The sequence below is a fragment of the Euprymna scolopes genome, chromosome 17 (genome assembly GCF_053919585.1).
Source record: "Euprymna scolopes isolate OS-2025 chromosome 17, ASM5391958v1, whole genome shotgun sequence".
In the NCBI taxonomy this organism is placed as follows: Eukaryota; Metazoa; Mollusca; class Cephalopoda; order Sepiida; family Sepiolidae; genus Euprymna; species Euprymna scolopes.
In genome coordinates, this window is record NC_136498.1 from 73,635,088 (window position 1) to 73,660,299 (window position 25,212).

At 32.3% G+C, this 25,212-nt stretch overlaps 1 protein-coding gene across 3 annotated transcripts in view; it reads left to right on the forward strand.

The window, feature by feature from the left end:
* The window catches only part of LOC145296791 (uncharacterized), a 127,926-nt gene that overhangs the window by 37,586 nt on the left and 65,128 nt on the right, over positions 1 to 25,212 (forward strand). For all 3 annotated transcript variants that reach the window (XR_013870025.1, XM_080142856.1, XM_080142857.1), the window contains exons 2-4: positions 2,715 to 2,872; positions 11,675 to 11,812; positions 23,675 to 23,815. Coding sequence is in view for 2 of the 3 variants with exons in the window: in XM_080142856.1 (XP_079998982.1) it covers positions 2,733 to 2,872; positions 11,675 to 11,812; positions 23,675 to 23,815 (419 nt within the window). In the remaining variant the exon portion in view is untranslated. The remainder of the gene's footprint in view (positions 1 to 2,714; positions 2,873 to 11,674; positions 11,813 to 23,674; positions 23,816 to 25,212) is intronic.

Genomic DNA, 25,212 nt, shown 5'->3' on the forward strand with positions numbered 1-25,212 from the left:
AAAAAGTGTACTTTCAATTTTTGTTAAAAAAGGTTTAAAAAAAAAAAAAAAAAAAAACTTTGGTAAAAAAGAAAGCAAAAAACAAAACATTAATCGGTATTCATGCAGAGAGTGACCCGTGCTGAAATAATAACGTTACTATTTAAAAAGCCATTCTTAACATGGGGAGGGAAAGGTATTTTGTACCTATTCTGTACTTTAACTTTACAATTGAATAAAAAACATATCATAAAACTTTAATTAAACGTGGAAATACAATTTAAAAAATAGTGCGGATCACTTTCCGCATTAGCACCGAAAGTACAGAATAGTTACAAGGCACCCCCCCTTCCCATGTTAAGAATGGTTTTCTAAATAATAATATCATTATTTCAGCACGGTAGCTTCTCTGCATAAGTACCATGTTTTGTTTTTTTTAAATAGTTAGGTGAAAGTACAGAATAGTTACAAAACACCCCTCCTTCCCATGTTATTGTTTCTAAATAATAACGTCATTATTTCAGCACGGTAGCTTCTCTGCATAAGTACCATGTTTTGTTTTTTAAATTGTTAGGTGAAAGTACAGAATAGTTACAAAATACTGTCCCATCTTAAGAATGCCTTTCTAAATAACATTATTTCAGCACGGTATTTTCTATGCATAAGTACTATCTATTTTTGTTTATGAAATTTAGGTGAAAGTATAGAATAGATGCAAAACTCCCTCCCCATGTTTAGAATAGCTTTCTAAATAATAACAGTATTATTTCAGCACGGTACCTTCTCTGCATAAGTACCATCTTTTATTTATTAAATTGTTAGGTGAAGGTATAGAATAGTTACAAAACGCCCTCCCCATGTTAAGAATGTCTTTCTAAATAATGTTATTATTTTAGCACGGTACTTTCTCTGCATAAGTACCATGTTTTGTTTATTAAATTGTTAGGTGAAAGTATGGTACTCATGCAGAGAGTGATCCGTTCTGAAATAATAACGTTATTTAAAAAGCCATTCTTAACATGGGGAAGGGAGGGTGTTTTGTACATAATCTGTACTTTAACCTTACAATTGAATAAAAAAAAAATATAATAAAACTTTAATTAAACGTGGAAATACGATTTAAAAAATAGCACGGATCACTCTGCATTAGCACCAAATATTATTTAAGCACATTACCAATCTGTAAATTTTCTTAAAAAAAAACTGTACTTTCACCTGACAATTTATAGTTTTAATAATAAAAAAGTTCGTATTTTCTTATATCGAAACAACTGTTTAAAAAAAAAAATAAATAAAAAATAAACACTTTGTCTTTTATGCTTCAACTCAACTTTTTTTTTTTTGCCTGATATAATAAAGAAAAAATTTCTAAATTAAAAATTTGGAAGATAAACAAATGAATTGTGTTTTTTTTTTTTTACTTATTGAGTAAACAGAAAATGAAATCTTCTAATTTGTTCCGTCAAATTGTGGTGTATGAAATGAATTGAAACGGAAGTTAAGTTCTATCAACAAGACAGGTCTGCACTATCGGCTTACGAAAAATATTTTTATTTTATTTAATATTTTTTAATTGGCAATGTTAATTTATTTTAATAACATGGAAACATCCTTCGACTCTAAAGATGGGTTGTCTGAAAATTTAAAATAAATTGGTAATGTAGTAATATGGTTTTATCGACTTTGAATGAACCAAGAGTTATATATATATATATATATATATATATATATATATATATATATGTATATATATATACAGGGCGAGCCAAAAGTAGATGGACAGCATTTTGAATAGGTTTATGCATATATCCCCAAAATTAGGGTGAACCAAAAGTAGGTGGACAGTAAAAAAATCAGAATCGGAGTCTGAAAACTCTGAACTTTTGGAGGTATATACATAAACCTATTCAAAATGCTGTCCATCTACTTTTGGCTCACACTCTATATATATAAGGTGAGCCAATTTTCATAGGGAGACCCCACGTTGCCCGGTATTGAATGATGATCAACGAATATTTCACACTCTTATATTTTTATTGTCACTGAAATCTATGAAATTACCCGGGAGGAAGCTTCACATGCCTCCATGCAGTAACTTAGTCCAAAACATATATTATTCTACATTGCACTCTAGAAAACCTACCATTTATTTTATAAAATTATTTTATATAAACTTCTTTCCAGTTAACAAAGAAAAAAACATTAAAAAATTTATGAGCAGTGTTTGAACCTACAGACCATGTCATGCAAAAAAAAAAAAAACGTAATTTTCAAGTCTTATAAAACTCTTTGCAGTTAATGAAAAAAAATTAAGAAATTTGCGTGCAGAGTTTGAACCTACAGACCATGTCATGCAAAAAAAACAAAAAAACACTCTATCAACTTACACACAATAGAATTTTTATGGCCTGTTGTTCTATCATTGTTGCTAAGCCTCAACATGGAAAAAATGGCTTTACCGATGACGGATAAATTAAAATAACTGTTTTGATTATCGATTATTGGTAATTATCGGGGCTATTCTGAGACAAAACTTAACTAAGATCACTCCCATACTTATATACTAATGTTCTGTAAATTTTAAAGAAAATCTGTTCAGCCTTTTCAGAGTCTATAAGGAACAAATTCACACACAGAGACAAAGTTGCAATTATATAATTGTAGAGATACATATCTTGTTTTTAGACTTTATGTGTATTTTCATGTTAAAAATTTCCTTTTCTTTTCATTTACAGGACTGAACTGAAACAAAAATGTCGCTGACAACATTACCAGGTGACAATAAATTTGTTCCACTTGTTGAAGCGAATAAAAGTATATCGTTCGAAAATGATACGATCGATGTGTACAGGAAAGGCTGTTTTGGAGAATTTAATACAGTCGCATGTATCAGGTGAGTTACAGTGTTTTCATAGTTTTTATTTCACCTGTGACACCTTTGAATCAATGTTAGTGATATGTCCTGCAAAAGCGATATATTCGTTTGAACTAGCTGAGTGGTCTTGGCTACTTTTTGAGTAATAATCTGGTAAGTCGCTTTGCTGAACAAATATTCATGGTCGGAGCTGGTGAGGCTATCTGCATACCTTTCAACTCTCTCCAGTGACTTTACCAGTCAGTATTTATGGTTTACCAACTAATCATCTTCTTGTAAAGAAAATACCCGTGGCGCAGTGGTTAGAGAACTTGGAAAAATCAATTGTAAAAGTGATATTCGCTTCAAAGTTGAAGGTTCAATTCTCAGTGTAGGCGACCAAAAAATACAATTGCGAATTACTTAGGCCCTCTATCAAGAGCATGCTACCCCTGTGAAGTAAATAAAGAGTTATGTTCGAAATTCCATCCAAATTCCCAAGTTTGACAGAAACATTCCCGAGTTTGACAAGATACACCTGAAGAAGGCCGGAGATTACATTAACCAAAACATTATGAAAATGACACTCAAGATGAGAACAGTAGTCTGATGAATCCAAATAATACTAATAACCAATCCTCATCTCAAAAATTCAGAAACGTCAAGGAATCTAGATGTAATCCTTCTGTGGTCGCAACACATTTAGAACTGATTATTATTATTATCTGTTGTGGATGAACAATTCTAATATGAATTTTAGAAGCTTTGATAGTAGTCTTTTATATATACACACACACACACACACACCAAAGGTTAAAAGAAAAAAATCTGTGTGGGTCTCATCAGATGAGACTAGCTAGTCAGGTCTATAGCTGACTTAAAAGTGTTTCAACTTACAGCTGTTGTATGTATTTGTTGAAAGATGGGGTGGGAAGAAGGGGAAATAACTGGGGGGGGGAGATAATTTAGTTGAGAGACGTTGTTAATCAAGTAAAGATGGAAAGAAAGCTGGATGCAAAGAGTGGGAATTGATTAGAAAGAGACATTAAGAGTGAAGACTATATAAAATGACCCAAGAAGAAATTGGAGAAAAAAGTTGAGAATGGAGGAATCTAATAAAATATAATAAAATTAATTAAAATAAAAAAATAGAGGAGTAAAAATAGTAATAATAACAAATAGAAAAATTAAAAAAAAATGAAAATGAGAATGATAATGAAATAAAAATATAAACTAAAAAGGAAAGAAGAGAGAGTGGAAGGGACGGGACCTCAGATTGAGATAGCCGCCAGGTACCAACTGGCCAATTTATAGTTTCTAACAAAATCTCTTGCCATTATGATGTTATAATGGACTACCCCTCTACCTTTGATTCATAAATCTCCAGAAATGGAGAAATAAATGTTATATATCTTTGTCTTGCAATCTCCCAGGGTTATGGATTATGAAACTTGTATAATATGGTAAAAAAGGAAATATAAGCATTCATCGAAATTAATAATTAAAAAATAAACAAAAAATATGATTGTGAACTGATTCTTTCCTTTGGTCATTTTAATACAATTAACCAATGTCACTACTATTATATAAAAGTTATTCTGTGTGTGTGTGTGTGTGTGTTCCTTCCTCATAGGTTCCTAAACAAATTTCACACAAAGCTAATTTATATGTCTGGCAGTGTTCTTAGATATGTTTTGTACAGAAATTCATCCGATAAATATCGAAAATCAAAAAATCCGAATTTTTACAAAGAAATTTTTATAATGCTACACCGGCAAGGGAGATAATAAAATCTTAGCAAATTATTTTTTCTTAAAAAAACAGAATTATTGTCATCTAGATATATAGCTAGGTAGAGTATTTGACTAGATCGAATTGTCTCCCTGTTCAAACCCAGGTTTACCTCACCATTTTATTTAAATATTTTCTTATTAATGAGTTTGATTAATTAATTTACGATAAAAGACGAGGTACCATTTAAAATTGACACAAATCATTTCTTCGTTTGCATATTTTAAGACTAAACATTAATCAGAAGTGACTTTTTCCACGGCATTGACTTTTCCAGGGCATTCATCGTCAAACCCAAATATCAGCTGACGTGATATTGTAAACAAACACAGATAGAATTTGATAAACAACATTATTTTATTTCATTTTTTTATTTTTTTCGCGAATTAGTCTACCAGGCAAATTATTCCTTGTAATACATAATATTCAATAGAGGATTAATTCTATAATAATACATATGCAATAAGCATAAATTAAAATATCATGTTGAAGCATATTGTATGACCGGGCAACACTGGGTGTTCAGCTAGGATATATATATATCCTAGCTGGACACCTGATTCCAAATATATATATATTTTTTAAAACTATTCTTTGTTTCTTGGTCTTACCAAAAGATTTCATTTCACTCTGAAATTGCCATTTTCAGTTTGTTTGTTTTTCATTTTTATAAACCTTTTACAAATATTTTTTGGCATTTTATGACCACTATCATATAATGCAGTTTCATACAATGCTAAAACCAGCAAATTTTTAGCTTTGCTTTTTGTATGAATTTGCGAACATATTTCTTTCCTCTGAAGAGTCGAATTTTGCATTCTTTGAAACTCCGCAGAATAAGGATTATGATTATCCTTGTTTGAGGTATTCTGTCAAAGAATATATTTTACATATAAATTTTAATTTACGGTTTTCATTTCTTCTTCTTATATATTACCCAGGGTAACTGTTCACCGCCAAAAAATTAAGGGAAATTTTAACATTAATGAAGCTTAACGTTTAATACAGATGGCCTTAAAGTTATCAAGTAACAGGAAATCACAATGTATCACACAAGGCCAGCTAACTGACTTTTTCAATTTCCCAGAGTGCTCAACTCTAAGAATTTTTATTATAAATTATAAATTGTTGCAATATTTTTGACTTATAATGGGGTATGGTCTCTCACAGTTGGGAGATTCTATTTATAAATTTTGCTGCAAGGGACTGACGAATCAAATTAATTCATGTTCTGCTATCAACCAATCAGAAACCAGAAGTCCTTCATAAAAATTAAACCTATTTAGCAACCTTGCATATGATTTTGTTTTTTTCACGTCAACATGAGAAGGATCTTTTGCTCTTTGGCTGCAAAATTATAAAGTCCGGAACCTGTACAGAACAGCTGTCTACTGAGAATTTGCCTTTTATTCCTCTATAATTTTACCTGTTCATATCTGACTTTTAATTGAAGTATCCTAGTGTTCACGTCAATTTAAAAAATTAACTTCAAATCAAGAAGGCAAAAAGAATCTCCGCAGCAATAAATAACTTTAAAACCAGCTTAACATATTCACCTTTTAGGCAACAAAGCATCTCTAATCGCAATTGATATTGTTCCAGCTTATACAACGTAACATTTAGTCCATATGCCTCGACTTTTTCCTAGTGATCATCAGAAACTCATTAATCTCCACCTTTCTGGTTTATCCAATCGAGAAACCGGCTGCAAATTGAAATATGATATAAAACGGTATGAATAACTGCAAAAGCACCAAAACACCGGCACTGTTCATGATGCCCCTAAATCAAACAGGTTTGAAACTGCTCCCCAAATCTAACAACAGTGTAATCTTTTTAAAAAGTGCTCTCTTCCTACAGTCAAGAACAGATTGAAGGAATTTAATTTGCCAGGCTGTGTTGCAAGATGCAAGCCAATGATTTCTGTAAAGAACAGAAAGTGCCGTTTGGACTTTATCAGATGCAATGAAGATCATGACTCTTCATATTGGTCAAAAGTGTTTTTTAGCGACAAAAGCAAGTTCAATAGGCTAAGCAGTGGTAGTAGGCAGTACGTCCGTCGAAGGAAGGATGAAAAACTTAATCCTAGGTGTACAGTTTCAAGGTGGTGGAGGTTCAGTTTTGGTGTGGGGTTTTATTAGTGCCAATTGTCCAGGGCCTATAGTTTACTTGCAAAGTCAAATTAATTTGACTAAGTACATTAATGTGTTGACTGAGCATTTTCTACTTTGGCTGGAATTTGGATGATAATGCCATTTTCATGCAGGATAATGCTTCCATCCACACATCTGGTAATGTCAAGAGGTTCCTTGAAGAGCATGATATTCCATGTTTGGATTGGCTAACGCAATCTCCAAACCTCAATCCTATCAAAAACATATAGCATTACATCAAGCAACAGCTATGCAATGATAAAATTTTAAATCTGGAAAAACTTTGAACAAAAATTAAAGAGAAGTGGGATGTCCTTTTCACCAGAGTATAGCTGCAGACTAATTTAAGGAATGCCCAAAAAATTGCAGGATGTCAAATAACAGAAGGGCTATGCTACTAAATATTAACTAGTTCATTGTGTTCCTGTTGTATTTGTGTTGCATTAATGTTATAAAAGAATAAAAGGCGAATCAAATGAGATATAGTTTGTTTAAGCAGTTACATTCAATTTAACTTAAATTTGCGCTTTTTGGAAAAATGGCAAGTGTAGATATTCTTTTTGGCGCTACTCTGTGTGTGTGTGTGTGTGTGTGTGTATATATAGAGAGAGAGATGAAAATGCATAAAAAATGAATACGAAAAGTATAAAAGTTCATAACTTTTCTTTATTCGTTTTCTATTGGTGACATGCAGGAATACAAAATGTTATTAGGAAAAAAATTTGAAAAACTGTTTAATTTTCGAATGTACCTTCGGTCTTCCTCAGTGTAATAAGAGATGTGCATGCATGGGAGAAGAGAAGAACAAAAAAGGAGGAAAAGTTACAGCCAATGAGAATGTCAGCTTTAAATACATATAAGTATGCAAAAACACAGGCACACACTATATATATATATATATATATATATATATATATATATATATATATATATAATGTTAGTAATGGGACGATTCCAATATTTTTCCCGATTCCGATACAATTTCCGATTCTTATAAATCTCTAGTTATTTAACTGTAAGATTGCTATTTTCCCCGATTTTCGTAAAAACACATGTTAAATATGCAGATATTTTCCTAAACGTTAAAATACACTTGTGGAGAATAATCTATCGATTTTAACTTTACTGATATTTTAAAATCAATAAATATTTATTATTTTATCATTATTACCAGCAATGGAAGATTTTGCTTTAAACAAAATCAAATAAATAAAGACAATTAAAAGAATCGTTTTGACATCATAAAATAGGCACCAATTTTTCCGATACCGATTCCGATACCCCCAAATCTTCCGATTTTTCCGATTCCCAATTCCGATTCTGATTAATCATCCCAATACTAATATATCTATATACTAACTAATGTACTTGATCCAAGTTCTTTTGAAGAATCAAATTATGAAGCATTGGACCTTGAATATAGATGTTTCAGCTCAGCCCCCTCTTCCCATAACATCATAAAGATGAGCATTGGATAGGAAAGAAACAGAGCATAAAACCTATATGATTCTGTCAGATCTAATGTGCTTGGTATTAGTTGACTAATACATTAATTAGCATCGCTGAGCTTTATTGCCTACAAGTAGTCTATATACAATAATCTGGCACCACATTAGTATATCTGCTAAGTGAATCACGTACAGTTTACTGTTTAATGAAATTTCTATATCCTGAAGATCACTTGTCTTTTAAAAAAAAAACATTTAGAGAGAAAGAATACATCTTGCATATAATAAACATGTCAAACAAGACTAAGAAGAAATATAACTGTGAACACTTGGAGATATTATTAAGAATTTAGTGACTGAGATTTCCTACCTTTTACTCACAAGCTGTGTCAAGTTTAATTGTCAAATAAGTGGTCTATAAATCTCTTTCTGTTGAAGTTTATAACAAGTATAAAAGTTTACGTTGTTAAAAGTTGCTTCATGAATTACCTTTTAAGTTTTGTTGCTTGGAATTTGTTAATCGTAGCATGCTTATTTTCGGCATTGACGACAAAGAAAACCGAAAATACAATGACCAAAACATTGTGAAAATAACAGCAACAAGGATCAGGAATATTGTCTGACGCAGATATATATATATATATATATATATATATATATATATATATATATATATATATATATATATTAGTGTTGGGACAATTAATCGGAATCGGAAAAATCAGCACTTTTTGGGGTATTGGAATCAGAATCAGAAATATTTGTCTATTTTCCGATGCCAAAAACATTTTCTTTAATTATCTTTCTTTTTTTTTTTTTGATTTTGTTTAAAACAAAAATCTTTCACTGCTGGTGGTAGTAGTAGTAGTAGTAGTAGTAGTAGTAGTAATGATAAAATATTTATTGATTTTAAACTAACGGTAACTATAAAATCGATAGATCACCCACAATCCCCCACCCTGCCGCCTTCAAGTGTGTTTTTATGTTTGAGAAAGTATATGCACATTTAACATGTGTTTTTACAGTAATCGGGGGAAAAATAATAATTTTATAGTTAAATATTTGAGATTTATAAAGAATCGGAATCAGGGAAAATATTGGAATCGCCCCATCACTAATAGATATACAGTGTGGTATTTAGATTATTCACACTACGGTTCTTATCTTAGATGATATTCTCACAGGTACCTATGGTTTTTCTTTTACTTTTTTTTTTTTACTAAAGAGTCATCACTTATCAAGGCCTGAAGGCCACTTAAGGAGAAGGGTCAGTGTCAGGTTAATGGTGAGACAACATGATGATTGATAATGATGGTGGAAGTTTGAAAGAATTTGATTAAGAGAAGGCTCAACAAAAATTTGTTTACATTGGGCTTGAAAACAACAATGTTGTAGTCAGCTGGAAAACTGCTGCAGTATTGTGTTGCACATACAGGTAGTTCTAAAAAAGAAACTTTGCTCATGGAAGTTTCATCTAGTTTTAGGCATAGAGAGGGAGAAAGGAAAATTATTGACAGTGGTTGTAGCTAGACGAGTTTTTGTTGTGAATGTTTAACATTGAAGCTCAGTTGAGCAGCTGCCATGAAAATAATGATAGAGTAGAGAAAGACTAGCAATGTCTCTTCTATAAGAAAACAGTAGTAGAAAGGAGAAAAGGATGCTAAGTTATGAAGTCGGTTTTGTACCTGTCATGGCAGGAAAGGTTGCTCTAAGCAGCACCTACCCAAATGAGCAAACGTATTCCATTTTAGAACATTTTTGGCTCTATATTATTTAATTATTGGAATTAATTTGTATATTTTATTTATTTATTTGCAGATTATTATCCTCATCTTTATAGTTGTTGTTTCACAATGTTTCAGCCAACAATTCCTCTGGCCTTCATCAGGTGAGCATTGTCTGTAGATAGCGGTTTCAATCCTACCCAAAGCCAGCCAGAGGATTAGTTGGTCAAAACATCATGAAACAACAACTATAAAGATAAGGATAATACTATGCAATTAAATTAATAAAATATTTGGCTCTTATACAGGTACAGTATTTTGTCAGGAGTCAGGTACCTTCTGAAGTGGTAGAATGATCCAACTATTTTTCCAGCAATCTTTGTAACACATTTAATGCAAGTCTTCCATTTCAGGTCAAGCGTGAAACTCAGTCCTTAAGTAATAATTAACTCTAAGTGATATTCTTCTGAGACTTGAAGAATCAATCCGAACTATGGAAAATTAAGCATACAATCAAGGATAAAGTTTAATTGGTTGGATTGCAGAAAGAAATTTTATTAATGCGTATTATTTAGATTATTCCTACTGCTGTTTTTATCTTAGATGTTCTCACAACACATATAATCTCTAACTTTCTTCATGTGCGTCTTATTGAACGTGAATATATGCACTTTCAAATGGAACTCTTTATTTAATCCATGAGGGTATCTTGCTGTCATTCAGTCAACCAGGTCCTGGTAGAAGTCTTAAGTATTCATATTATTTGAATTCTTCAGACTAGTGTTCTCATTTTGAGTGTCATTTTCACTCCGTTCCAGTCGATGTAATCTCCAACATTCTTCAAGTGTATCTTGTTGAACTCAGGAATGTTTCTTTTGAACTTAGCAATTTAAATGGAATTTCAAACACAACCCTTTATTTACTTCATGGGAGTAGCATGCTCTCATTCCATCAGCCACAATTGGATAGAAGTCCTAAGTAATTCACAATTGTATTTTTCGGTCGCACACACTGAGAATTAAACTTTCAAGCTTCAGGAGAATATCACTTTTATAATTGATTTTTCCAAGTACTTTAATCATTATGCCATGGGTCCTTGCAGGCAGATCTAGTATAAATTTCGACATGATATATATATATATATATATATATAAAAGTTCGACATGATATATATATATATATATCTACCTGAAGAAGATTGGAGGTTACATCAACCAAAACGTGAAAATGATACTCAACAGTAGTGTGCAGAATCCAAATAGTACAAATTACCAATCCCCATCTCAAAAATTCAGAAATGTAAGTCTTAAGAAATTCGTAATTGTATTTTTGGCATTGCCCATACTGAGGATCAAACCTTCCACTTTCAGAAAACAGAACTGATTACACATAGCACTTATATCCATTGCACCACAGATCCTTAATGCCACAGATCATGACTGAGAGAATGAGAACAAGCTACCCCTGTACAAATTCCCGAGTTCAACAAGATGCACCTGAAGAAGTTTGGAGGTTACATCAGCTGAAACATTGTGAGAATAAAGTCCAAGATGAGAGCAGTAGTTTGAATAATACAAATTATCAATCCTCATCTCAAAAATTCTGAAACATTTTATTAATGCTTCTGTTATAAGGTTGCATTTGGGGGGAAGCACTTTATAAATAATACCTCTCTCGGAAATATCTGTCAAATATCATAAAACCTATTGTATTATTATTTTTCAGAAATAGCGTCCTCGGTGCATTAGCATCTATTACTGCTCTCTTGTGTTTGCTGAAGATCTTACGGCTTCATTGGGTGCATCACACTACATGGCATCAATACGTTATCTTCTATGGAGCTTTTGCAGAATGTATTATTGGGTAAGTATCATTACTTACTTGACTTATGTGTGTGATATATCAAGCATGTGAGTTATAGATAAATAAAGTATTAATTCGGAGCCTAGATTTTTTTTTCTTCACAAAATCAGCACCATTTGAGGCTGGAAGTTTTTATGTAATTATCTCCCTTTAAAATGAAATGTTAAAAATGTTTTAGAAAGTGCTATTGTTTTTTTAATAAACTCTCTTTAATTAATTGCATTAATAATTATAATAAAGGTACTATAGATGAAATTATTGCATGTATGGAATAGTATTTGTTGGGTTTGTTTTACAATCCAGAGATTTGAAAAAGTGGTAAAAAAATTCAAATATATAACAAATAAATGTTATCAAAGGAGAGATAAATTATTCTTCTACCTATCTGGGGAGGTTTTTAATAGTTTTACTCACTTTAATACGTTTCTTCGGGTAAAAAAAATATAGTGTCGAGTGTTATGTGAGAAAAGAAAAATGGCTGCGAAGTGACATCTAAACATTTAAAGATTTGATAATGACTTAAAAATAAAAAAATTATACAAAATACTATTAGAAACCCATCCAATATGTCATGGTAACATATTTTGGGTGGGGTTTTAACAGTATTTTGTTATATTTCTTGAACACCTGCTTCTCCCTCTCTTCTCCAGCCATGTGTGTTCTTTTGTCTCTACTTTTTCTTTACCTTTTCTTCTTCCCCTGTGACATCCCTTTATGCAACCAGCTTGGTCATTTGCATATGTTAGCTGTCATATGGCTGCTGCTGCTGCTGCTAACCCAGCAATAGCGGCTCTGTTACACTTTAGTTTAACCCTCAGATATCTAAGTAGCTTATACAGAAATCAAATGTTATCCCCAAGATGCCCCCCCCTGATTTTGCAACTTTACCTTGAAGTAAAATGAAAAAAAAAAAAAAAAATGTATATGCGTTGCAGTTCTTATCTGTTTGTTAATTCACAAACTTTTAGTATTTTAGAGATAGTTCATATAACCATGTCTATATAACTATAAAACTCAAAGCAGCTTACTTGGTTGTTTAAACTGTCCATCCGGTTTCTGACTTCCGTTTCCAAAATATTTGTCTGCTTACCTATTTCATGGCCGCCCTGTCTTAAGCCCGATATTAAAAGCCACAGCTGTTATTCAAAGCATACACAAAGCCAACAATATTTTTTTTGTTTAAACTTGTTTTAACGTGTTTTCCTTACAAATAAATATAATTTAACCCTATTGAGTAAAAAAAAGAAACTAATTTAAATATAAATATACACTATAACCAGTGCTCCTGTGGATTCTGACGATTATTTTTTTTACAGGCCTTACTTAAAAAATATTTTCTCCTCAAGGAGGGAGAGGTAGAAACTTGGTTTTATTAGTGCTTTTAGTAGGGCCTCCTTAATTTTAATTAGTGCTTGCAGTAGCGCTCAGAAGGCTTCCTGAGTTTTATTTTTTTTCACTCATTATTAAAAAAATGTTTTCTTAAGACAATAAAAGGCAATATAATCTCAAAATCCGTTTTTATTTTGAATATTTTTTCATCTTACCTTTTAAGGGCCGACGGGTAGACTAGTACATTCTAAAATTATATGATCCAAATACTTGAATAATATATACCATTTTGATCAAAGAAAGTAAAACATTGTCATAAAAAAGAAATGCAATATTTTACTTTATGTATATAATTAAAACTAAAGAAATAAAAAAAAAAAAAATAGAAATGTTAATAAGAAGCACGAGTATGCAGGATTCCTAACTGACTCTTGGAAAATGCTGGGTGTGCATGGAGGGAGTTAATAGCTATAAATTTGTTAAAAATTATTTAAATGAACGTAATTTTAAGCATGTAAGTGTTTATGAAGCCTGATAGCAATGCAGAAAAAAATGGAATAGTGAAAGAAAGTATGAACAAAAACAGTCAAAAACAATATTTAGGCTATGTATCTTCATAAAATGTATTTATTTTTCAAAAAATCTTTCACATATCAAATCAGTAAATATGAGTCTTATCTAGCTTTAATCCCAGAATGAAAAACGGAGAAGAACATGAAAGTTGGGTGGATTGAATTATACGGTGGGTGGAGACAGGCATTCTATCTCGCAAAACACTTGCCAGAGAAACCCAACAAGACCCAATGTAATCAAGTGGTGTGCTCTTATTGTAACAATGTGTATGGACATGAGAAAATCAGCAGCAGCCATAGGATAGCTGACTAGCGAAAATATTAGCAGCAGCAGTCGTCTTAGCACATATGCAAATATGCATGTATGGACTATTGTTGTCATATTTGGGCTGGTGCATCTGCTACTAGTCTCTCACTCCTAGACAAGGTTCAAAAGAGAGTCGCCAATCTGATAGGTCCTGAACTGTCATCTAAGCTTCAGCCTCTGCCCCATCGACGAAATGTTGCATCCCTCTGCCTGTTCTACAAGTACTTTAACGGTGAATGCTCTGACGAACTGCAAGCACTTGTACCCCCTCGACGTAAATACTCCCGACAAACCCAACAAGCAGCTAAATCCCACCCCTTCACATTAGAGATCCCTAGATGTAAGAGAGCCTTCTACTCCAGTAGTTTCTTCCCCAGATCCACTAGACTTTGGAATTCCCTTCTGGGTCCCTGCTTCCCCAACTGTACTGACATGCAGAAGTTAAAGTGTAACGTGAACCGATATCTCGCTGCCCAACTCCCTACATAGTACATCTGTAGCTTATGTCCCTGATAGTAGCCCCCTACATCAAAGTGGCAATGTGCCTTGTTTGGGATGAAAATGTAATTAAAAAAAAAAAAAAAATTAAGCAAGTATGCACGTGCTGATATCATAAGAAGAAGAAAAAAAAAGAGGCAGAAAAAAGGACAACACATGGTTGAACAAAGGAAGCGATCAGACGTGTTTTGACTCTTGTGTGACGAGAGAGAAGCGAGAAAGTAAGCAACAACAAAGACGTGCATGAAAAAGTGCCTCGACAGACATGTTTGATGCATGAGTGATATTTTGAAACACTGTAAAGTATGTTGTTGGAAATTCCTGGAATAAATGCTTTTTGTATTCACCTAAAAAAAAATGCTGAGTCGTATTTTTTATGTCCTTCCTTGCTTATTTGTTCCTGCGATGGCACCAGACAACGTGCCAGTCCAAGTGGTTGAAATGTAATGACACAGTTAAAGTGTAATGGCCACGTTACACCAATGCTAAGCGGAATACTAGAATGAATAAGAAAAAATTCTTCTTGGATTCAGCATTAAATAACCCGAAAAGGGTTGATATGCCGTAAAACAAAAACAACCAACCAACCTTCTCAGGTTGGCCAGAAGTAATAAAGATGAGAGATAGGAAAGGTACTGCTTGAGAGCAATATTTGCAAGGAATGAGGTCCCTAAGAATTTTGTTATGGATAACGCATCAGAATTCTATGAGGAAAGTTTAGTATTGTGGTTAAAGAAAATAGGCTGTATATCTTGGATAAACCTAAGATGGTGGTTCTCTTTCAATCAAATGCTTGCTTTATAACCTCCTAATAATCTGATTTCTTGAACTTCCAATTCCATAGAATTAATTAATTTTGCTGTGTCAATTTTTAATATATCTATTAGTGATGGGACAATTCCAATATTTTTCCCCGATTCTGATACAATTACCGTTTCTGTTCCTAAACTTTTTAAATTTCTAAATATAGTGTTGTTTTTCTGTGTGGTATTCAAATTATTATAAAAACACATGTAATATGTATATATATTTTTGCAAACATAAAAATACACTTCTGAGAGTTTGAGTTTTATTGATAGCTTAAAATCAATAAATATTTATAATTTCATCATTAATAGGAGACATTGAAAATTAAGTTCTAAACTGAAACAAACAAAAACAATTAAAAGAATTGTTTTTGGCATTGGAAAATAGGCACAATTTTTTTTCCAATTTTGATACTGGTTTGAATACCACAAAAAGTTCTGATTTTTTAAATTCCCGATTCCAATTAATCGTCCTAACACTAATATCTATACCTAGCAGTCTATGGTCTTTAGTACATGCTACGACTCTAATAGGTATAATCTCAAAGCGATTTTTAGTTTCAAATGTGTCTGTTTTAATTATAACCAGCCTGAGTGCTCGGAGGTGTGTGTTGAACAAAAAAAAAAAGTGATAGTAGGCAGGCAGGCTCGAACCTGTACCGTGAAGGAGGAAAAGAATGTGAAAAAAAAAGTGACATCTTTGCTGTTGCATCCATCACCAAACCGGAAGTGACGTAGGTTTAAATTAAGGCTAGTCAATCAAAAAGAGGGGATGACTTTTGAAAATATCATTGAAAAAAGCGACCCTTCCCTATAGAAAAGTGCCCAGTTGAGGGTGAAGGAATTACTGTTTTTTGTTTTTTCGATATTTGTCATCCGAAATGTCGAGCTTCAAAATGATACCTATCTTGTCAGGATCTATCGCCTCTGTCAAAAGTTTTTGCGAGACATAAAAACATACATACATACATACATTTAAACAGACAGGTGAGATTTATATTATAGATAACATGAAATTGCAAGGTTGACTTTTTCAGCTTCGACTTTCTTAAAAGTCAAGGCTGAAAAAAATTTGTCATTTATTGACTTGCATGTGAAAATATTTCTCATTTATTTTCATGTTTTCTGTTGTCTTTGATGCATTTAGTATGAAAATTTCTGCCATTCTATCATTTAGTGTTTCTTTAATTTCCCTAACTTTTCTTATGTATCTTCACATGTTTAGTGTGTGAGATTTTCTTTTGCAAAACGAACAAGTCTCACCAAAAGCTGAGCATTTTTTTTCCCCTTAACATGCCGTTTTGCACAAAATTTACATAAGATTTTTAGTCTGTCTGTGCAATATGTTTCTGCTTCATTCGATTGGTGCTTATATTTGTTTATCAATTCCAATTTCAAATTCTATACACATTTGTAGTGTTAACTTAACACTTTGAAGCATTTCTAAAATCTAATGTTTAAAAGAAGGGTCATACATACCTTCTATCAAGTGTATCATAATTAATTTGTCTTCTTGGTTCATTTCACCAGTGCTAAGTTTTTCAAATTCACAATACCTTGCTCTTTCTTTCAATTGGTGTACAAATTGTAAAATAGACTCCTCAGGGTGCTGTCTTGTTTCCAGAAACTTCGTTCTTTCAGCGATGACTAATCTTTTATTTGGTTTGATATTCCTTTTTATTATCTCACCAATTTCATTGAAGATCAGCTCTTCCAAATTTCTTGGATATGTCTCCATTGAAACTTTCTGGATTTCTTCGCATTGTTGTGAAGAATATGTCAGTCATTTTATTTTGTTCCCCTTTGCTTCGTTTATATTTTAATTTCTTTACTCTGACGAGTGCCTCAAAGCATCTTATCCCTATTTCTACATTATCTAAATTATCCAGTGTGTTCATGCATCCTATCAACGACACACCAATTATGTATTCATGGTGTATCAATTCTCATGATTACAGCAGTACCCAATGCTTAAGGTTTTTTTCTATTTATTTAGATATCTGATTTACACACCATGCTAGACAATTTTTATAACAACAAAAGGGTTTATTTAATTACCTATTCTACTCAATATCGGTGGGAGAAAATTGGACAGTGTCCAAGTGAAGCAAGAAAAGAAAGAAGATTCTTTGGGTCCAAGAAAGTTTATCAGCAGTTCTCTTCAGGGAGAGATAGTTGATGCTTGAGCATCCAGTGGACAGGGATAGAAGAGAAGAGGGGTGTCTTCTATGTTGCTTCTTGACTTCTCTCTGTTGACTGATCATGATACCTAAGAGGTTGAAGTAGTTAGAGAACAGATGAAATCAATGCATCTTGCAAGCTGATTGGTCAGTATGCAGCCAAATCGCCTAGCAGAGACATTTCTCTGCAAGAGAGAATAAGTCTTTATTTATGACTGCGACACTTAATGCAGATAACACTAAACTGAACTACTTCTCTTGCATGGAAATTTTTATCTTGCCATAGGCGACGCTGCTTTAGTTTTATTGTTGATTAAATAAAAGTGGAACATTTAAATTTTTATTATTGATTAAATAAAAGTGGAACATTTAAATTTTTATTGTTGATTAAATAAAAGTGGAACATTTAAATTTTTATTGTTGATTAAATAAAAGTGGAACATGTTTATTGTTGATTAAATAAATGTGGAACATTTAAATTTTTATTGTTGATTAAATAAAAGTGGAACATTTAAATGTTTATTGTTGATTAAATAAATGTGGAACATTTAAATTTTTATTGTTGATTAAATAAAAGTGGAACATTTAAATGTTTATTGTTGATTAAATAAAAGTGGAACATTTAAATTTTTATTGTTGATTAAATAAAAGTGGAACATTTAAATTTTTATTGTTGATTAAATAAAAGTGGAACATTTAAATTTTTATTGTTGATTAAATAAAAGTGGAACATTTAAATTTTTATTGTTGATTAAATAAAAGTGGAACATTTAAATTTTTATTGTTGATTAAATAAAAGTGGAACATTTAAATTTTTATTGTTGATTAAATAAAAGTGGAACATTTAAATTTTTATTATTGATTAAATAAAAGTGGAACATTTAAATTTTTATTGTTGATTAAATAAAAGTGGAACATTTAAATTTTTATTGTTGATTAAATAAAAGTGGAACATGTTTATTGTTGATTAAATAAATGTGGAACATTTAAATTTTTATTGTTGATTAAATAAAAGTGGAACATTTAAATGTTTATTGTTGATTAAATAAATGTGGAACATTTAAATTTTTATTGTTGATTAAATAAAAGTGGAACATTTAAATGTTTATTGTTGATTAAATAAAAGTGGAACATTTAAATTTTTATTGTTGATTAAATAAAAGTGGAACATTTAAATTTTTATTGTAGATTAAATAAAAGTTGAACATTTAAATGTTTATTGTTGATTAAATAAAAGTGGAACATTTAAATGTTTATTGTTGATTAAATAAAAGTGGAACATTTAAATGTTTATTGTTGATTAAATAAAAGTGGAACATTTAAATTTTTATTGTTGATTAAATAAAAGTGGAACATTTAAATTTTTATTGTAGATTAAATAAAAGTGGAACATTTAAATTTTTATTGTTGATTAAATAAAAGTGGAACATTTAAATTTTTATTGTTGATTAAATAAAAGTGGAACATTTAAATTTTTATTGTTGATTAAATAAAAGTGGAACATTTAAATTTTTATTATTGATTAAATAAAAGTGGAACATTTAAATTTTTATTGTTGATTAAATAAAAGTGGAACATTTAAATTTTTATTGTTGATTAAATAAAAGTGGAACATTTAAATTTTTATTGTTGATTAAATAAAAGTGGAACATTTAAATTTTTATTGTTGATTAAATAAAAGTGGAACATGTTTATTGTTGATTAAATAAATGTGGAACATTTAAATTTTTATTGTTGATTAAATAAAAGTGGAACATTTAAATGTTTATTGTTGATTAAATAAATGTGGAACATTTAAATTTTTATTGTTGATTAAATAAAAGTGGAACATTTAAATTTTTATTGTAGATTAAATAAAAGTTGAACATTTAAATGTTTATTGTTGATTAAATAAAAGTGGAACATTTAAATGTTTATTGTTGATTAAATAAAAGTGGAACATTTAAATGTTTATTGTTGATTAAATAAAAGTGGAACATTTAAATTTTTATTGTTGATTAAATAAAAGTGGAACATTTAAATTTTTATTGTAGATTAAATAAAAGTGGAACATTTAAATTTTTATTGTTGATTAAATAAAAGTGGAACATTTAAATGTTTATTGTTGATTAAATAAAAGTGAAACATTTAAATGTTTATTGTTGATTAAATAAAGGTTGTGATGTGTTAAGAAGAATGAAGTAAGAGAAAACAGGAACGCCTTTGATAAAGGTTTTATCAACTTAAAATTAATACACGTGCTATAACTGAGTTAATATCACGAAACAGCTACTTCTGGCCAAGGAAGATAACTACAATATTTATTATAGCTAAGGAACCAAAGGTTATTTAAATTATAACATTTTCCCCTCCAATGATTATTAAGTATCAAGTTATAAAGAGGATAATTAAAGTTAGTCTGTCCAGCATTGAGTTACAAAGTCCTTATATTTGACTTGGTAATTGTCGCATTCTGGAGAACCTCCGCACAGATTCACTGGGATTTTGATCCCCAGTGTCAACTTCTTTGGAGGCGTTGATTTCTTCAGGATCTTCATCAGCAGGTGGTCCTTTAGAGGCTTGAACACTTGCAGGATTGCTTTCAGTGCACAGGTCTTAATTACAGGAGTTAGGAGCCATATCTTGCACATTAACAGTAGTTTTGGCACCAGAAGGTAGTCGCACATGAGCATAGTAGGGGTTGATGTCTAATAGGGTAGCAGGAGATACAGGAGGGTCGAGTTTACTAGTCTTAGTATGATTTTTGACATATATTGGACCCAGTTTTACTCAAGATGGAATCAAAGTACCAGTGGAGGATTTATGTCTACATTTGAGTAGCCTGTCATGAGGAGTCCTATTAATGGCAGTGCAGAGTAGCGATTTGAGTGAAGAGCATCAGATAGTATGTCTTCCCCATAGGGCGGCTTCATGTTGCTAGAGTGTAAGGTTGTTTGGATGGCCTTCCATAAAGTTCCATTGAGTTTCTCAACCTGCCCATTACTTTCGGGGTGATCTCTACTAGTTTTCGAGGTAGCAATACCTTTTCCATGTAAGTAATCTCTAATTTCACTAGAAAAGAAGTTGGCAGCCCTGTCAGTATGTATCATATCAGTTATACCAAAAATTTAAATTATAACAAAGGTGGAACATTTAAATTTTTATTGTTGATTAAATGAAGGTGGAATGTTACTAAAAAAATGTGACATTGAGGCAATACTAAGGTTTGAAAATACATACTTTTGGGAGAAGCTTAACAAAAATCTTTTCTTAAAAAATTATGATTTTGGAAATTGATCACTCACGTGAAAAATTTTGCATAATAAACACTAGAACTAATGATTAAAATAACATACGTAGGGTATATTAGTCATATTTGATACTTTTTTGAAAGGAAAAAACAAGCGTTATATGTTGGATAATATCTCAAAAATTAAAATGCATCTCTTAGAAGATCTTTTGCCAAATATAACTTGTTCAAAGAAGTTGCTCTGAACCTCCACAACCACTTCCAGGTGTGATCTGAACCTGAAATACATGGCCTGAACACTAGTTTGATCCTGATAATAGACTTGCCCTTAGTTACGGTGTGTATTTTTCTCAACTTCATAATAATATTTTAGGATGCAATCAGATAAATTGGGTGTTGCAGGTATTGGGACTTGTGAAATTGTGGAATTTCTCAGACAATCACCTCTGGATATTTTTGGAAGTGTGACACAGTGATGACTCCTGCTGCTATGCAGATAATCTTCCTACAACCAACCTCTCTACCCAGTGCTTGAAAATAGTGTGTAAGACCATATTTCCCCTTCTCACCACCAACCTCAACACTTTCTTCTCTTTCATCTTCTACTTGTTTCCATTCTTGCCATATTGTTTTGGTGATTGCCAAGGATGCAAACATGGGTTTGCAGGTATATAAAAATAAATGCAACAGAGACTTAAATCTGATACATCTGTAATGTAAATCTCACCTGTTTTTTTACATGCATGTATGTATGTCTGCCTAAAACTTTTAGACAGAGGTGACTGATTTTCATGAGATTGGCATCATTTTGAAGCTTGACCCTTTGGACGACAAATATTGAAAAATTGGCTAAAAACATTAATTCCTTCACCCTCAACTGGGCACTTTTCTACAGGGAGGGGTTGCTTTTTTCACCGCTATTTTTGAAAGTCATTCCCTATTTTCAATTGACTAGCCTTAATTTAAACCTTCGTCACTTCCGGTTTGGCAATGGATGCAACGGCAAAGACGTCACATTTTTTTTTTTACACTTTCTTTTCCTCGTTCGCGGTACGAGTTCGAGCCTGCCTGCTTACTACAACTTTTTTTTTTTCTTTTTTTTTAGCTCAACACACACCTCCAAACACCCAGGCAATGCCGGGCACCCAGGCTAGTCTATATATATAAAAGGCAAAATGGCCACATGCGTTTTTCTTGCTTTTTTCACTGGGTTTTTCAACTGGGTTACATTTATTTAGAACTTTCCTTATACTTCCTAGATTATAAAATCTCAGATTCGAAAACAGACGTCATCTCTACATTTGTTTTGATTGAGTTTTAAAAAATCCCTCTATTCCGTTCTTTTACGTGTTTGTTCATCTTTTTCATGTAAATAAAGCGAAACTAAATCGAAACAAAGGCAACCGCTTCTCACCCTTCGTGGCCGGGACGTCTAGAACGCAATTAGTTTTGATCAATGTTTGGAAACCCTTGATATCAGACAATTGCTATTCATTTGGACACTGCCAGAGTTCCCACTTTTTGGGGGGAGCTGGTTTTCCCCCACATTATAAACGACCTTGTAGGAAGCAAATAAATACCACGATAGAAAGTGGAAAGCTTAACTGGCCCCATGCCAGGTTTAAAAGCCATTTTCATTTCTGCACCGACTCCTATGATTCTGTTATGGGGTTAAATCGTAATAAACGAAGGAACACAGGATTTTTAAGAATGAAACATGTATTCACATAAATTACAGGTAAAGTGAGTTGAGTACATCCATTCCTCAATGGTAGGACATTTGCACACGTCCAGCTTGGTCGCGTGCCAATCTCAGACTGCCGGGCACCGGTACTCAATTCCGGAAGTGACGTCACTAGAGGAAATGACATCATGAGATAGTCCATTAATCCCCTAGAGGGGTGTAGCCAACAGATCCTTAACTTAATTTCCAGCTCAATCTATTCACTGTCCTATTAACGAGGATGTCTAATTACTGTACGTTTTCGAACATCATTTCTATCTTTATTTTGATCGACTTTTAAAAAATTCCCTCCGTCCCGTCCTTTCCAGGTTTTGTTTGTCTTTTTCGCATAAAAGCGAAACTGATCGAAGCAAACACAACTCCTGGCCTTCCGGGCCGGGACATCTTGAAGGCAATTAGGTTTGATCACCATGGGAGAAACCCTTCATATCAGACAATTGCTAATAATTTGGACACTGCCAGAGTTCCCCCCTTTTTGGGGGTGGAGCTGGTTTTCTCCAACATTGTGGGGAAACAAAAAAATAAAATGGCAGAAAGCGGCAAGCTTAACTGGTCTCCAGCCAGACGTTCATTTCTGCACCTGCATAACTCTTAACTTAATTACCAACTCATTCATTTCTTTTTCATCGCTAAATTTGAACATTTTACACTTTCTCTCACATCATAGCATAGGGGTAAACTCTCAGGTTTTCTTTCACTTTCTTTTCTGCCTTCATGTCGCGGGTTCAAGCCTGCCTGCCTACTAACACTTTTTTTTTCACACACCTACAAACACCTGGGCAACACCGGGCATCCCTGCTAGTTGTGTATAAATCAGTTGTGCTCTGAGTGTAGAGTATAGGTCACCCTCCTCCAATATTCTGGTACTTTCCAGTCATCCAGCTCCCAAACCCACACAGAAACAGCTATCTGCTGCACTTTATGCTATTAAATACTTCAAATACTTCTAAAATGGAAAAATGTCAAAAGATTTCCAAACACTCTGTATATTGCTTTACAAAGCTATTTTTGTAGTTAAAATCTATGAATTTGAGACAAAGAGAGAAATTTGGAATTCAGATGATTCATATAAAACAGGGTCTTTGTTTTACATGATTCATCTGCACTCCGAATGAACCAAATAATCAAATCTCTGTTATGCATTATTTATTTATTTTTTCTATATACATAATTTGTATCTCCATGATTTCTTTTCAGATCTGTTCATTGGGTGATGGGCCGGTTGTTGCAGTTGGATTTTGTGCTTCAGTATCTACAATTAGTACAATTTCTTGTCCTTTGCCACTGGTATTGGGCCTTAGCTAGCCGTGCACTCCGGAAAGAGACTCTTTTAAGAAGGTATGTATTCTTGGTACTTATCCAGAATTCCTCTTCTATTAAAAAACAAAAATAAAGGAAAAACTGTCTGATGTATGTATGTGTGAAAGAAAGGAATTATCATATTCCAAAAATTACATCAATTGATCAAGTAGTTTTATTTTTATAAAGAAAATCATTTTTAAATGAATTTGAGTTTTTCAAATATTCCCATGTTAAAAATGGCTTTATAAAATATTGCAAGTTTTAATTATTTTCAGTTATTTCTCTTGTTTTCAAGATGCCATCTCGATTTTGTTTGTTTGACCATAAAATTTGATTTCTTTTTTAATATAGGAGGAATTCTGGACAAGCACCATATTTTTGCATATTTGTTAACTGATTAAGAATATATATTATCTTTCTGAGCTCAAGGAAAATAAGCTAACACTAATTTATACCCACTCTTTGAACCTGGATACTTGGTAATTTGTGAGAAAGGCAAATAACTTCTTTTCCAATGAAAGCAATAAAAATTTGTTTTTACCATAAAAATAGTTTATACTTGTTCATTGGATGATGTTGGTTCAGTACTTGGCTATATTAATTTCCATCCTTACCCAGCTTATATTGCTTTATAGCTAGTACAAAGACAAATACTTGTGAAATTCATTGCAAAAAATTATGCTTAGTATTTATGTGAGAGAGTAAGTAGCTACTAAGAATTTATTTACATTCAATTCAATTTACTTGGCAAAAAATAAATCAAACAGGCTTTAATTACAATATAGGGAAAGGTTGGTAGAAATTTATACAGAAGAGGATACAGTAGCTCAACACTTGGCCAAATTCACTTTGAATTGTTGATGTATTTATTACCTCTCTGGGAAATCTATTCCAAAGTCCAGGGATTCTGATTGAGAAAGCGACCCTCTTTCAGTTCAGTTGGAATCGGTGGTGGAATAATTTCTTGTGGTATCCTCGTAGACCTCTTTCTGGTGCAGGAGTGAATAATAAGTCTTGAGGTATATGCCAAGCATACGCGGAAGCGCACAAGCGTATGAGTCGGGCCTACCTGCGGTGAAGAGTGAACCCGGGACCTTTTGATTACAAATCAAGTCCATTAATGAACTATACCCATCTTACCCCAAAGTGATGATTTAGTTTCGCTCAACAGCTATGAAAAGAACAAGTGAATAAGTGATTGGGTTTTGATAACGTGTCTCGCATTATTGCATTTTCTTATCATGGTGTGTCAATTCGGCGAAATCAGTCGAAATCGGTCGTGCTTGGGTTTGTGTGTGTCGATTCAATGGTATTTGTTGTTGGTATGGCGTATCGATTCGGCGGTGGTGCTTGGAATTGCATGGACGAATTTAAGCACTGTGTCGTCACTTGTGAAAACAATTATATATATATATATATATATATATATATAT